This window comes from Pinus tabuliformis, chromosome 2_1 (genome assembly GCF_031772625.1).
Source record: "Pinus tabuliformis cultivar Carrire ecotype Pingquan chromosome 2_1, CPIR1, whole genome shotgun sequence".
NCBI classification, from domain to species: Eukaryota; Viridiplantae; Streptophyta; class Pinopsida; order Pinales; family Pinaceae; genus Pinus; species Pinus tabuliformis.
In genome coordinates, this window is record NC_142299.1 from 413,989,175 (window position 1) to 414,000,666 (window position 11,492).

At 37.3% G+C, this 11,492-nt stretch overlaps 1 protein-coding gene across 3 annotated transcripts in view; it reads left to right on the forward strand.

Annotated features, from left to right (window-relative positions):
* The window catches only part of LOC149200673 (glutamyl-tRNA(Gln) amidotransferase subunit C, chloroplastic/mitochondrial-like), a 271,982-nt gene extending 261,382 nt beyond the window's left edge, over window positions 1-10,600 (forward strand). For all 3 annotated transcript variants that reach the window (XM_089399617.1, XM_089399619.1, XM_089399618.1), the window contains one exon: window positions 10,149-10,600. In XM_089399617.1, the coding sequence (XP_089255743.1) occupies window positions 10,149-10,230 (82 nt within the window). In that variant the 3' untranslated portion in view covers window positions 10,231-10,600. The remainder of the gene's footprint in view (window positions 1-10,148) is intronic.
* Window positions 10,601-11,492: the final 892 nt, after the last annotated feature.

Here is an 11,492-nt window from a genome sequence, read left to right on the forward strand (position 1 = left end):
TAGTGGTTGAATCAACAGGGAAGCTCGTCAAACATTGAGATATGGAGAGGAGTTCGTTGGAGCTCCTATGATGAACAAGAGAGAACATAGACAGGCAGACAGGTACCAAGCATTGGTGGCACAGGTTGAATAACCTTCCAACTATCAGGAGGCTGCACAACATCAAGTGTTGATAGATGCCATGGTGGAAGAATATAGCTCCATCATGACAAACGATGTTTGGGAGGTAGTGCCGAGACCTGAGGGGAGGTCAGTTGTGGGCTCTCGATGGATCTATAAGATCAAGTATGCTGCAGATGGAAACGTGGAGAAGTATAAGGCTAGGTTCGTGGAAAAGGGGTATGTGCAAAAGGAAGGTATAGATTATGAGGAGACTTTTGCCCCAGTTGCTAGATATTGTTGAAATTTGATGACTAAAAAGTTTTATGCAATCCCAACCCGGTTTTAATTTCACCTTATCACTTCCATTCAGTTAAATGCCCTTTCCCATAAACATACATTCAACATATAGAATTTTGGAAATGAAATTTTCAGATTAAAACACATGGGACTGTCAACACGTTGAAAATAAATATGGACATAAATTGTTAAGTTTAGGTATGTTCTATGCTTAGAGCAATTTAATTCAATTTTCACAGTTAGCTCAATATCTTTTCCAGATTAGCAATCACATCAGCATTAAAGTAAATTGCATATAGAACATAAACATAAATCATAGAAGACAAACCAAGACAAGAGGACACAAGATGTGGCGCTAGCCAGGGACAAACCCCAATTTGGGGAAACCCTTGATCAATTCTTCTTATATGTTCTTCAATAGTTCAGTAGAGAGAGAGAGATAGATAGTACATTTACAACATAAGTCAACACTTGGACTTTCTATATAAGAGAATAGATCATCTTTACATGAGATTAGTTGAAGGCATGCTGCTTCAACTAATTCTCCAAGGTGACTCCTTCACCTATCATTGTGCTACATCTCGTCATCATGCTGCACCTCACTGTGCTGCACCATGCTGCACCCATCACCACATTGCTGGACCTCATGACCGTGCTGTACACATCATCATGTTGCACCTTATGCTGTCACTGCTGTCCCATGTACCATATTGCACTTTGCTGCACCATGTACTAGCCGTCCCATCTATTGTTTCATGTACTGCTGTCCATGTATTGCATCTTGTACATGTTGTACTGCTGTCTCATTTAGTTGCTCATTCAAGCTTCATTGCTGCTCCATGCATCACCATGCTTGCAGCTTGTCCATGCTTTACCATGCTGTTGCTGTCCATGCTTCACCAAGCTTCAATGTTGTCCCATTTAGACATGTTGTACCTTGCTGCCATGTACTAGCTGTCCCAATCACCTCAAGGCACCCTATAGATCTCAGATCTGCTACATGAAGGATTTGCTGTCCAATGATAGGCATCCAAATCTGCTGTAGGGTATGAGGCACCTCCTCCATGTATCCTACAGTCAACCTGTACCAACCAGCAACATAAAGCAGCCCCAAACAATAAGGAAGAACCTCTGTCCTACTGCGCTTTGTCCTGGGCATATGTGGCCTAGAGAGAGGGCCTCAACTAGCCTTTCGGCCCTCACAAAAGGTTCTCCCACACAGCTGTAGCAACAGTCCTATTCAGTGGCCCTGTGACATAGATAACCCACACATAAATACTCCAACTTACCTCTGATTTGCTGCGGCCTGATCTAACTAAGAAGACCTACCTACGTTGCCCATAAATCTGTCTGTAAGCACCTTCCTAGCTGCTTAGAGCTGCAACCTTCTTCCACAGAGAATCCGCATTTAGATCTGCGGCTAGGGCATACTTAAGGCCTCCTTATGACAACGGATTGGGGCAGCGTATAAGGGCTCCTTTGGACAACGAATGAGGGAAAGTTAGGGCTGCGAATGGGAGGCTCCTTATTGCTGTTAGGGTATCCCTTTTGCTGCGTCTAAGCGCTGTCTAAAACCCTTCCAGGACAGTGTATATATTAGAGCATAATAGGACTGCATTAGGGTCTGCTGTTAGGCCTCCTTCACCATGCTAGATCTCCCTTCCTTCCTGCATCTAGGGCTTCTTCATTAGGGCAGCGTAGATCTCCATTAGGGCAGCGTTATCCCTTAGGATCTGCCCCCTCACCAAAACCCAAAGACAAGTAGAGAGGAAGAGATCCCAAGTGAGTGTGTCTAAATGAATTTCAAGGCACCTCTATTTATACTAAAACGTTGAGCACTTGTGGGGTTTATTTGGTTGCTGGCCGACCTTGACGAATTGTCCCATAACACAAGTAAATTCATATCTCCATGAATACTTATGGGAATCGAATGATCTTTAGATCAATCCTACACCTCTCGATGAGAGGGATCCATGAAAAATATCTATTGTCATTAATAAGATGACCCACATGGAGTTTGGCCCTAGTTACCAATTTTAACACTCTCTCTCAACTAGGGAGAACTCCATCCGCTGATCCATATGTTCGACTGTACTATCTTTGCCATCAGTGCCCTGCACTGCCCTGCTTTGCTGAACCATGAAGAAGATGAATTGATTGAGAATGTCTCATACAATTCTCTACTGACCCAAAGTCAGTTCCATATGAAGAGAGTGTGTCATATCACTCTTACTGACCTGAAGTCAGTTTTATTGATTCCAGATCAATATCACAAGTGAGTGTCTCAAACCACTCATATTGATTCCATATCAGTTTCATTGATCCCAGATCAATGGAGGTCATCCTAGCATAGGGAGTATGGTAGATACAATGATGCGTCCATTGATAGTACTACTATGGTCCCTAACCCCATTTCCCTGCTCATTGATCAAATGAGAGGTACTTCCCATGAGTCCCAGATTGCATGGGTAGGATGCCTCGACAGGAGAACTAATCATCCTATCTCAAAGTCACCTTGGGGTATCACAGGGGAAGGCTGAGCCATTCACCCTGTACACAACACACCATTAGGGGAGGGTGAGTTGCCCTATGGTCGTGTGTTGCTCCAGTAATTACCCCAAGCCCCCCAAAGCTCCCAGAGTTCAATTTATGCAACATGCAGGACCCTTATAAGAAGGTCTCTCAACGACTCCAAGTCGTTCGGGAAAGTCACAGATTTGATCTTTCCTCGGGGCTTTGACAAAATGTCTGCGACTTGTACATCAGTCTCAATGTGATGGAGCCTACTCGCTCATCAACGTACCATATCCCAGATAAGGTAGTATCTGATGTCTATCTGTTGGAGCAATCATCGAATACGGGATTCCTCAACAATCGAATCCCCCCTGGTTGTCACATAGGATCATGGTGGTATTCATCATGTGTACAAACAGCTCACTAAAGAGCTTCCACAACCAGGCGGCTTCATACGAGATCATACTCGTAGCTATGTATTTGGTCTCGACGGTGCTTATAGCAATTGACTTCTGCTTCCTGTTCATCCATGATATTGAAGCAAAACCCAAAGAGAACCAGCATTGAGAAGTGCTCTAGTGATCCTCCACACTGCCTGCCCAGTCAGCATTCGAGTAATCATGCAACTTCATATTTCTGGCAGTGTATTTCAATCCATGAGAGATTGTGCCCCAAAGATATCTCAGAAGATTCTTGGCACCAATCCAGTGAGGCTCAACCACATATGAGCTCATCATGCTAACTGCAAAACATATGTCCGGACGGAAGTTCACCAAGAACATCAATGCGAATGAGTTTATGAAACTCAGAGGCATTTCCCAAATCAAGTCCAGCATCACTACCATATAACTTCTGAAAGTTAAGATCCTTGAGGTAGTCATGGGCTTGCAGTTTATCATTCCACATTCGGAATCCAACTCCCTCTTACTTCTGTAAATGAGAGGGTCTACACCTTTCAGAAATAGGTCGTCCTCAGAAGGTGCCGGTATGAGAGGTCTATCATCCACAACCTTCAAACAAAGGTTTGGATTGGCTTCACTCTTAGTGAATCTTAGCTTCATCTGACAACTATCCTCTCATATCAAACCTGGGGTGTTTTGCTTCAAGCCATAGAGGGCTTTCTTCCACCTGCACACATGAGATTCCCGAGCATGAATCTCAAACCCCTCGGGTTGTTCCAAACCTGTGGACCTGCTACATGAGGGGAATGTTCCTCTTGTAAGATTTTCCTTCGGTACATCTTAGACATGTACCTTCATGCTTTTCTTGAATTCAGGCATCCAAGTCACCATCTGAATCACATCGGGTAGAGCCCCATAAGTAGACCTCCGGTGCTATCAACTGACATGGTCCCCAATGGACCATCCTGCAACTTGATACAAATTGCCAACCTTGAACTCAAAGATAAAAGCATCTTTGAAAATTCTATTTCCAAACACATACCTTTCCATCGATGAATGCCACCTTGCGACCTTTGACTTTCAATTGAAAAGTTTAAAATTTTTCGCCAACTTGTTGAAAATGGAGTCAAAGAAAAGATAGGCACTCTCAGGACAGATAATGAGGGAGAATTCACTTCAAATGAATTCAAAACTTATTGCAGCGATAATGGCATAAGAAGACATCTTACAAATGTTTACACTCCACAACAAAATGTAGTAGAAAGAATGAATAACACCTTGTTAGGAATGGTGAGATCTATGTTAACTTTCAAAAAGTTAAGTCCAACATATTGGGCAGAAGCAATTCATACAACTATCTACTTAAGAAACAAATCTCCAACTGCTTCTTTAGACGGAATCACACCTTATGAAGCTTGGTTTGGTTTGGTTTCAAACCTCGAGTTAAACATCTTAGAGTTTTTGGATCAGTATGTTATGCCTTAGTTCCGAAAGAAAAAAGAACTAAGCTTGACTCAAGAAGTTTGAAATGCGCAATGATTGGATATTTTGATGAGAAAAAAGGGTACCGTCTTTTGACCAATGGAAAATTTATTGTGAGCAGGGATGTAATTTTTGATGAAACAGAGAGTAAGAGTGCTGAAGAAATAGAAAGTCTTCTTCAAAAGTTAGAAACTAAAGGTAGTCAAAGAAAAGGAAATATGCAAAGTCAACCAAATTCACCAAATTGGTATGAACTTGATTTTCCTTCATCTGAAGATGATTCATCTAGTCCATCTACTTCAACAACACCATCTGGATCTTCTAGCAGTTCATCCGCATCTCCAAGCAACAACAGTTCTTCTGACAGTGATTCTCCACCTCCAAAATCTTCAACTGATCGACGAACATCAGTTTACATTAATCCTCTTTACAATGATGGTGACTTTTCAGAATCTCAAACAAGTGAGCATCAACTACCAAAATGGGTAGTTCAACTTTTGAAAGATGTAAGGCCTGATGAGCAGAATAAAACAGGAACAAGGAAGTCACACAAAAGTGAAGGAAATTTTGCCTTGATAGCAAATGATTTTACTGAACCTTCCACATACAACGAAGTCGTAAAACATAAAGAATGGCAATAGGCTATGATTGAAGAATATCGAGCAGTAATTGATAACAACACATGGAAACTTGTTGATTGTCCTCAAAATGTTAAACCCATAGGATGTAAATGGGTTTACAGAGTTAAGTACAATCAAAATGGAGAACTTGAAAAGTATAAAGCAAGAATTGTGGCTAAAGGTTTTGCGCAACAGGAAGGCATTGATTATGAGGAAACTTTTGCTCCTACAACTAAATGGAGCACCATCCGATTAACACTTGCATTGGCCGCTCAGAAAGGATGGAAAGTTCATCAAATGGATGTAAAAAGTGCTTTTCTCAATGGGGATTTACAAGAAGAAGTATATATGACACAACCACCAAGTTTTGAAATTGAAGGGCAAGAACATAAAGTCTGCAAATTGATCAAAGCTTTATATGGGTTAAAACAAGCTCCCCGAGCTTGGTATGCAAAAATGGATGAATACCTTAGGAAAGTTGGTTTTCAATGAAGTAAATCTGATGATACTTTGTATGTGTGACAACAGGGTAAATATCTGGTGATTCTTGTTATGTATGTAGATGATTTGATCATTACTGGAAACAATGATGATCATATTGCACAGGTGAAAACAGAGTTACATGCAGGTTTTAAGATGACAGATTTGGGATTACTTCACTACTATCTTGGAGTTGATGTCTTCCAACGTCCACACCATATTTTCATTTCTCAGAGTAACTATGCAGCAGAGGTTCTTCAACGATTTGGAATGCAAGATTGCAAGCTCGTTCTTACCCCCATGGAGCAAAACTTGAAACTTTCAAAATTTGAAGGGGGGGAAATGGTGGACAACACTACTTATAGACAGTTGATTGGCAACTTGATTTATTTGACAAACACTCACCTTGATCTATCTTATGCAGTCAGTATTCTTTCACGTTTTATGCAAGAACCACGAGATAGCCATTGGAATGCAGCCAAAAGAGTTCTTCGATATATCCAAGGAACAAAAGATTTTGGTCTTCTTTACAAAAAGACTCAAAACTTTGTACTTGGTGGTTTTTCAGATGCCAACTTTTCTAGAAGTATTGATGATCGAGCATCAACATCAGGTTATTTAATGAGCATGGGGTCAGCAACAGTGTCTTGGAGTTGTAAGAAACAAGCTACAGTGGCCACTTCTTCAGCAGAAGCAGAGTACATTTCAGCATGGGAAGCGGCATGTGAAATTGTTTGGTTGCGTAGAATTTTGCAGGACTTGGGCATTTCTCAGGCAAAAGCTATGTCATTATTCATTGACAGCCAGTCAGCGATTAAGCTTGCCAAGAACCCAGTTTTTCATTCAAAGACAAAACATGTGGACACCAAGTATCATCATATCAGATCTCTCATTGCCAAGGATGTCCTCAAGCCAATTTATTGTCCTTCAGAAGATCAAATCTCCGACATTTTCATGAAACCTCTTGGTAGAATAAAATTTACTAAGTTCAGGGATGAACTTGGTATCTGTTGTAATGTATCTTTGGATCATAGGGGGGAATGTTAGATGATCCAAAAAAAAAATATTATCATAGGTTATAAAGTTAGAATAAAATAATTATTAATTTAATATTTTAAATTAATAATTATTAATCTAAAATATTTAATTATTAAATGTAGACATTTAGAATTAGAATATTGTTGTAAAAAGATTGACTCTACAAATGTGTCGTATCTTAGGCTCTAATTTAGGAGAATTGTTAGTAAGTTGTTTAAATAGCTTTTATTGTAAATGGACACTTGTTATTTTATAAGTGATCCATAATTAGAGGTAGTTAGGACATTGAGCTTATAAATAGCTCATTGCAAGAGTGTTTTGTTGTTCGTGTGTAATCTCTTGCAAAATTCCAGATGTAATTTATTTTCTTATTAATAAAATTACGTGTATGAGGACACTTCTGCATTAACATTTATACTTGTGTTGTTATCCCTCTTATATTCATAAATCTATTATATGTAAATAAAATACCTTGTTTTAGTGGTTTTGTTTGGGAATCATCAAATGGCAGACCATATAATTTAAGAAACTAATTAAATATGCAAAATGAAGGATTCTCAAACTGTAGACTGTAAAATTTTAAATTTTAATCAAATATGTAAAATGAGGGATTGCTAGAGTTTTCACATTTTAGTTATCACTTGGTGTCAAACTTTTATTTCGAAGTTCTTTGCTAATAGCTGTTCCATATTAAGATTTTATTTTTATTATTTAGTTTACGTCAATAGTCTTGATCAGCTTAATGAAGTATTGTGTTGTTTAACAACTGGAAAGGCCATCTGTAGGTGCTGGAAATGTGTTTTATGTTTTGGAAACATATCCTTGTATGAAATGTGGCTAAAATGTTTCAACAATGTTTCAGATTTTTCATATGCCATACAACTGTTTTAGTTAGCATTTTGGCCTCTAAAATGAAAGAAGTCGTCGAAATAAAAAACAAAGGAATGCTAACCTTGTTCTCTTACAAAACAAGTTAAAATAGAGAGATTGGGCCCAGCTTGATGATATCTCTTTTTTTGCTTTATATCCAAATTTGAAATTCATGAATGATATCTTGAACTTTTTTTCTTTTTTAAATTTATCTACTAATTCTATTAATGATATACGAAAAGAACAACAGTCAGGCTATGCCTTTCAAAGGAAGCAGAGCCACAGTTTTCAAAAAATATAAAGGTGTTGTTTTAGATTAGTATTAGCCTTCATGGGTTCATCACAAAGAGCTAAAACATAGACTGCACCGTCCTATATCTAAGCCAAACAATGTGTGTCTGCTTAGCAAGCTTGGCATGAAAACCAGCCAGACTAACAAACATGAGTAACAAAACCTATAATGACCAAGAATATTTCTTAGAGCCTGAGCTAGAATTAAGTTTAATGAAAGTGGAAAGTGATTCCCATTCCCTGTTTTCATCTTCCTTGCTGCAGTTGTTCCTCCCAGGCCCTCTTACTTTGTCATAGCATGTCTTTCTGTGTACTCCTGTTCTTCACGATTGCTTTAGCACCCCATACTGCATTTGTTAGGTGCTCATACTTCTTGTCCAATTCATCTAGTTTGTTGAGAGTTTCCCACTCCTCAAAGCTTCCATCTTCTAATTTACTTAGCATATCAGAGCATCTCTGGCTTCAACAGTCATAGCTGCATAATTTTGAAACTTTCCATGTGCTAGTGTAAGCCAACGGTGTTTTGAAACATAGTGTTTCTACTCCTAGTAAATCCTCTATTAGATACCTACTGAGACATTTCTTTTTCCACTTTGTCATTAGAGGTCTATTCCCTGCATTCTCTTATTCTGACTTCTATTACTTCCACTTTTCTCCTAACCTCAGCCAAGAATTTGCTGTTGTAAGCTTCTATTGGAAGATTTGACTTAGAGCTGGAGGTAGCCTTGCAATTTCTAGGCCTACCTCCGCGTAGGTCATGGACTGGTTCCTCTGATTCCTTTCCTTTGTTGTTGTCCATCCTTCTAATAATTCCCTGAACAGAGAGACAGATGGAGTGCCCACATCTTGGACTCATGCTTACACTTGGGCTTCCAGCAAGCAAAAAGAAGTGCAGATGAAGGTGAAACGAACGCTTAGAACTTCAACTGACACAGCTCTTGAATGAACCCTTATAGGTTATAATCTCCCATTCAGTCTCTGCCAACATAGCTCCTTTCCCTTCAATGATGAACTTGTTCTCCTCTATTAAGTCCCAGATCATAGGACATCTTGGACAGGAAGGAGTGCATCATTGCTTAAAGAAGCAAGGATGCATCACTGCCCCATCCTCATCAATTCCTAGGTCCTCTCCGCACACATTGTGGCCTCATTTGCTGCGCATCAAGCATACTCACATCATTTGCCTTTGATACCTCATCTGAGGGATTATATATATATATATATATATATATTTTTTTTTTTTTTCTTTTCCAAAGAAAACCCATGGATATTGGGTACTTGCATTCTGTGGACGGTAGCCAAAGTAAACTCATCTAGCCAATTACAACCCCTTATTCATTAGAGATCTTTAGTGAGGCATGCAACAAAGGCAATAGACTTGTCAGATTAACCTTGAGGCCTCTTGCATGAAACTCGAAACACTCATCACTCAGCCTAGCCCACCAAGCTGTATGTGCGTGTATTTAATTTAAGTTTCACCAGCGACTTTTCCTTTGTTTTTCTCAAATCACTACGAGTAGTTGAACTCTATATTGTATCGATCCAGCATTATTTTAAGAAAGTTAAATCACCATTTGTTTAGTTGCAGGTTAGTTTAGATCTTTACGGCATTCTTTCTTTTTACTTGAGAAATAATACTTTGAGATGTTTATAGATCAAACTTGAAATAAAATTGTATAAAATTACTAAACAAGGCTACGGAATCCAATTTATTTTGACTTAAATTATTATTACTTTTGCTGTAGGTTAGTCTCTATTTTTGCTTAAGAAATAATAGACTTCTATAGATTAACCTTGTAAATAAAATGATGAAGAAACACTAAAAATTCGTTGGATTACTTAGATTTTTTTTTTTTTTTTAATCATCAAGTCATTGATGACCTTTTGTTTATCTACTTATGCATTGAAGATATCAACCTTTTAAATAAAATGATCAGGAAACACTGGAAATTCGTTGTATTACTTATCAAACTTTTTAGCATCGACTCATTGATGACCTTTTGTTTATCTACTTATGCATTGAATTTCTATCTCATACGTTATAATATTGTAGGGATGAAATGATTGCTGCGGTGCCAATGTTGGAAGAACCTTTCATCAAGGTTCCAAAAATCCTCAAAAATAACATGGAGTAATTATTTTTGTATCTTGTGGAAACCTTATGGGTTTGTTTTGCTTCACAAGTACAACTTTGTGAAAAGCCTGTATGTTTGTTTTGTCTTATAACTTCATTTTATTTGAATGAATATACATTGAATTAGTGCACATTCCATATATAAGATGACACATCTTGCTTGAAAAGCCTGTATGTTTGTTTTGTCCTATAACTTCATTTTATTTGAATGAATATACATTGAATTAGTGCACATTCCATATATAAGATGACACATCTTGCTTTTAGTTATCTCTTGCATTATTTACAGGCAATTTAAATTTGTGGGTTATTACATGTTTTTATTTTTAAAGGAGAGTTTTTAATTTACAAGGTTTACCTCAATTATTTTACTGCATCTTCTAAACATAGTTTATAATTATTTCATTGAAATGATTTTTTTAATGATATTGTTTTTATGTGATGTATATTATTATTGGATTAAAATAAATTTATTGTAATGTAATTTGAATTAAATTTTAGTAGATGCAAAAGATGTAAAAAGGAGAATTTCAAATAGGAAATACAACCCAATTTTTTGAAAGAGACCATTTAAGTTAATTTTTGTTAGATCTAATGGCTGTAAATAAGAGAAAATTTAAATAAAAAACACAATCTAATTTTGTAAAAAAATATTAACATCTCATTTGAACACTTGGTGACTATAATGTATATTTATCCTTTTCATCTCTAGCCATGAAATTTTATGGGAAAGAAACCTAATAATGATGAAATGAAAATCTAAGAGTTGCGAGGATGACAATAATAATGAGAAGAATTAGGAATACACTATTAAAAAAACGAATAATCATGGAAAAATATTTGAACTACACATTAATTTGTAAAGTTCTCTTTGAGACAATACATTCTCAAAGGTCTTAGGAGGTAAAAGGTATAGAAGTGGGCCTTGTGTGCTCAATTGTATTAGGAAACAACCTTCTAATGAATATCAACTTAATTAGGTTATCCTATTCGTTAATGTTCACCAAAACGCTCTAGTGAACCAAATAATTAGAGAATTTGATGCAAATATATGAATAACATTTATTACCATCAAATGCGGGTGTGTTGCTCATTAATAAAAAAATTTTTACTCTACATCAAGAAATATCAATGCTATACTTTAAATAACACTTGCAAAATGCATAGTGATAGTTGCAATGTGCACAATTAATGACAATATAAAAGCAAGTTTTATTAAAGAAATAGTTTTATTTTATTTTTAGCAAGTTTGTATTATATTAT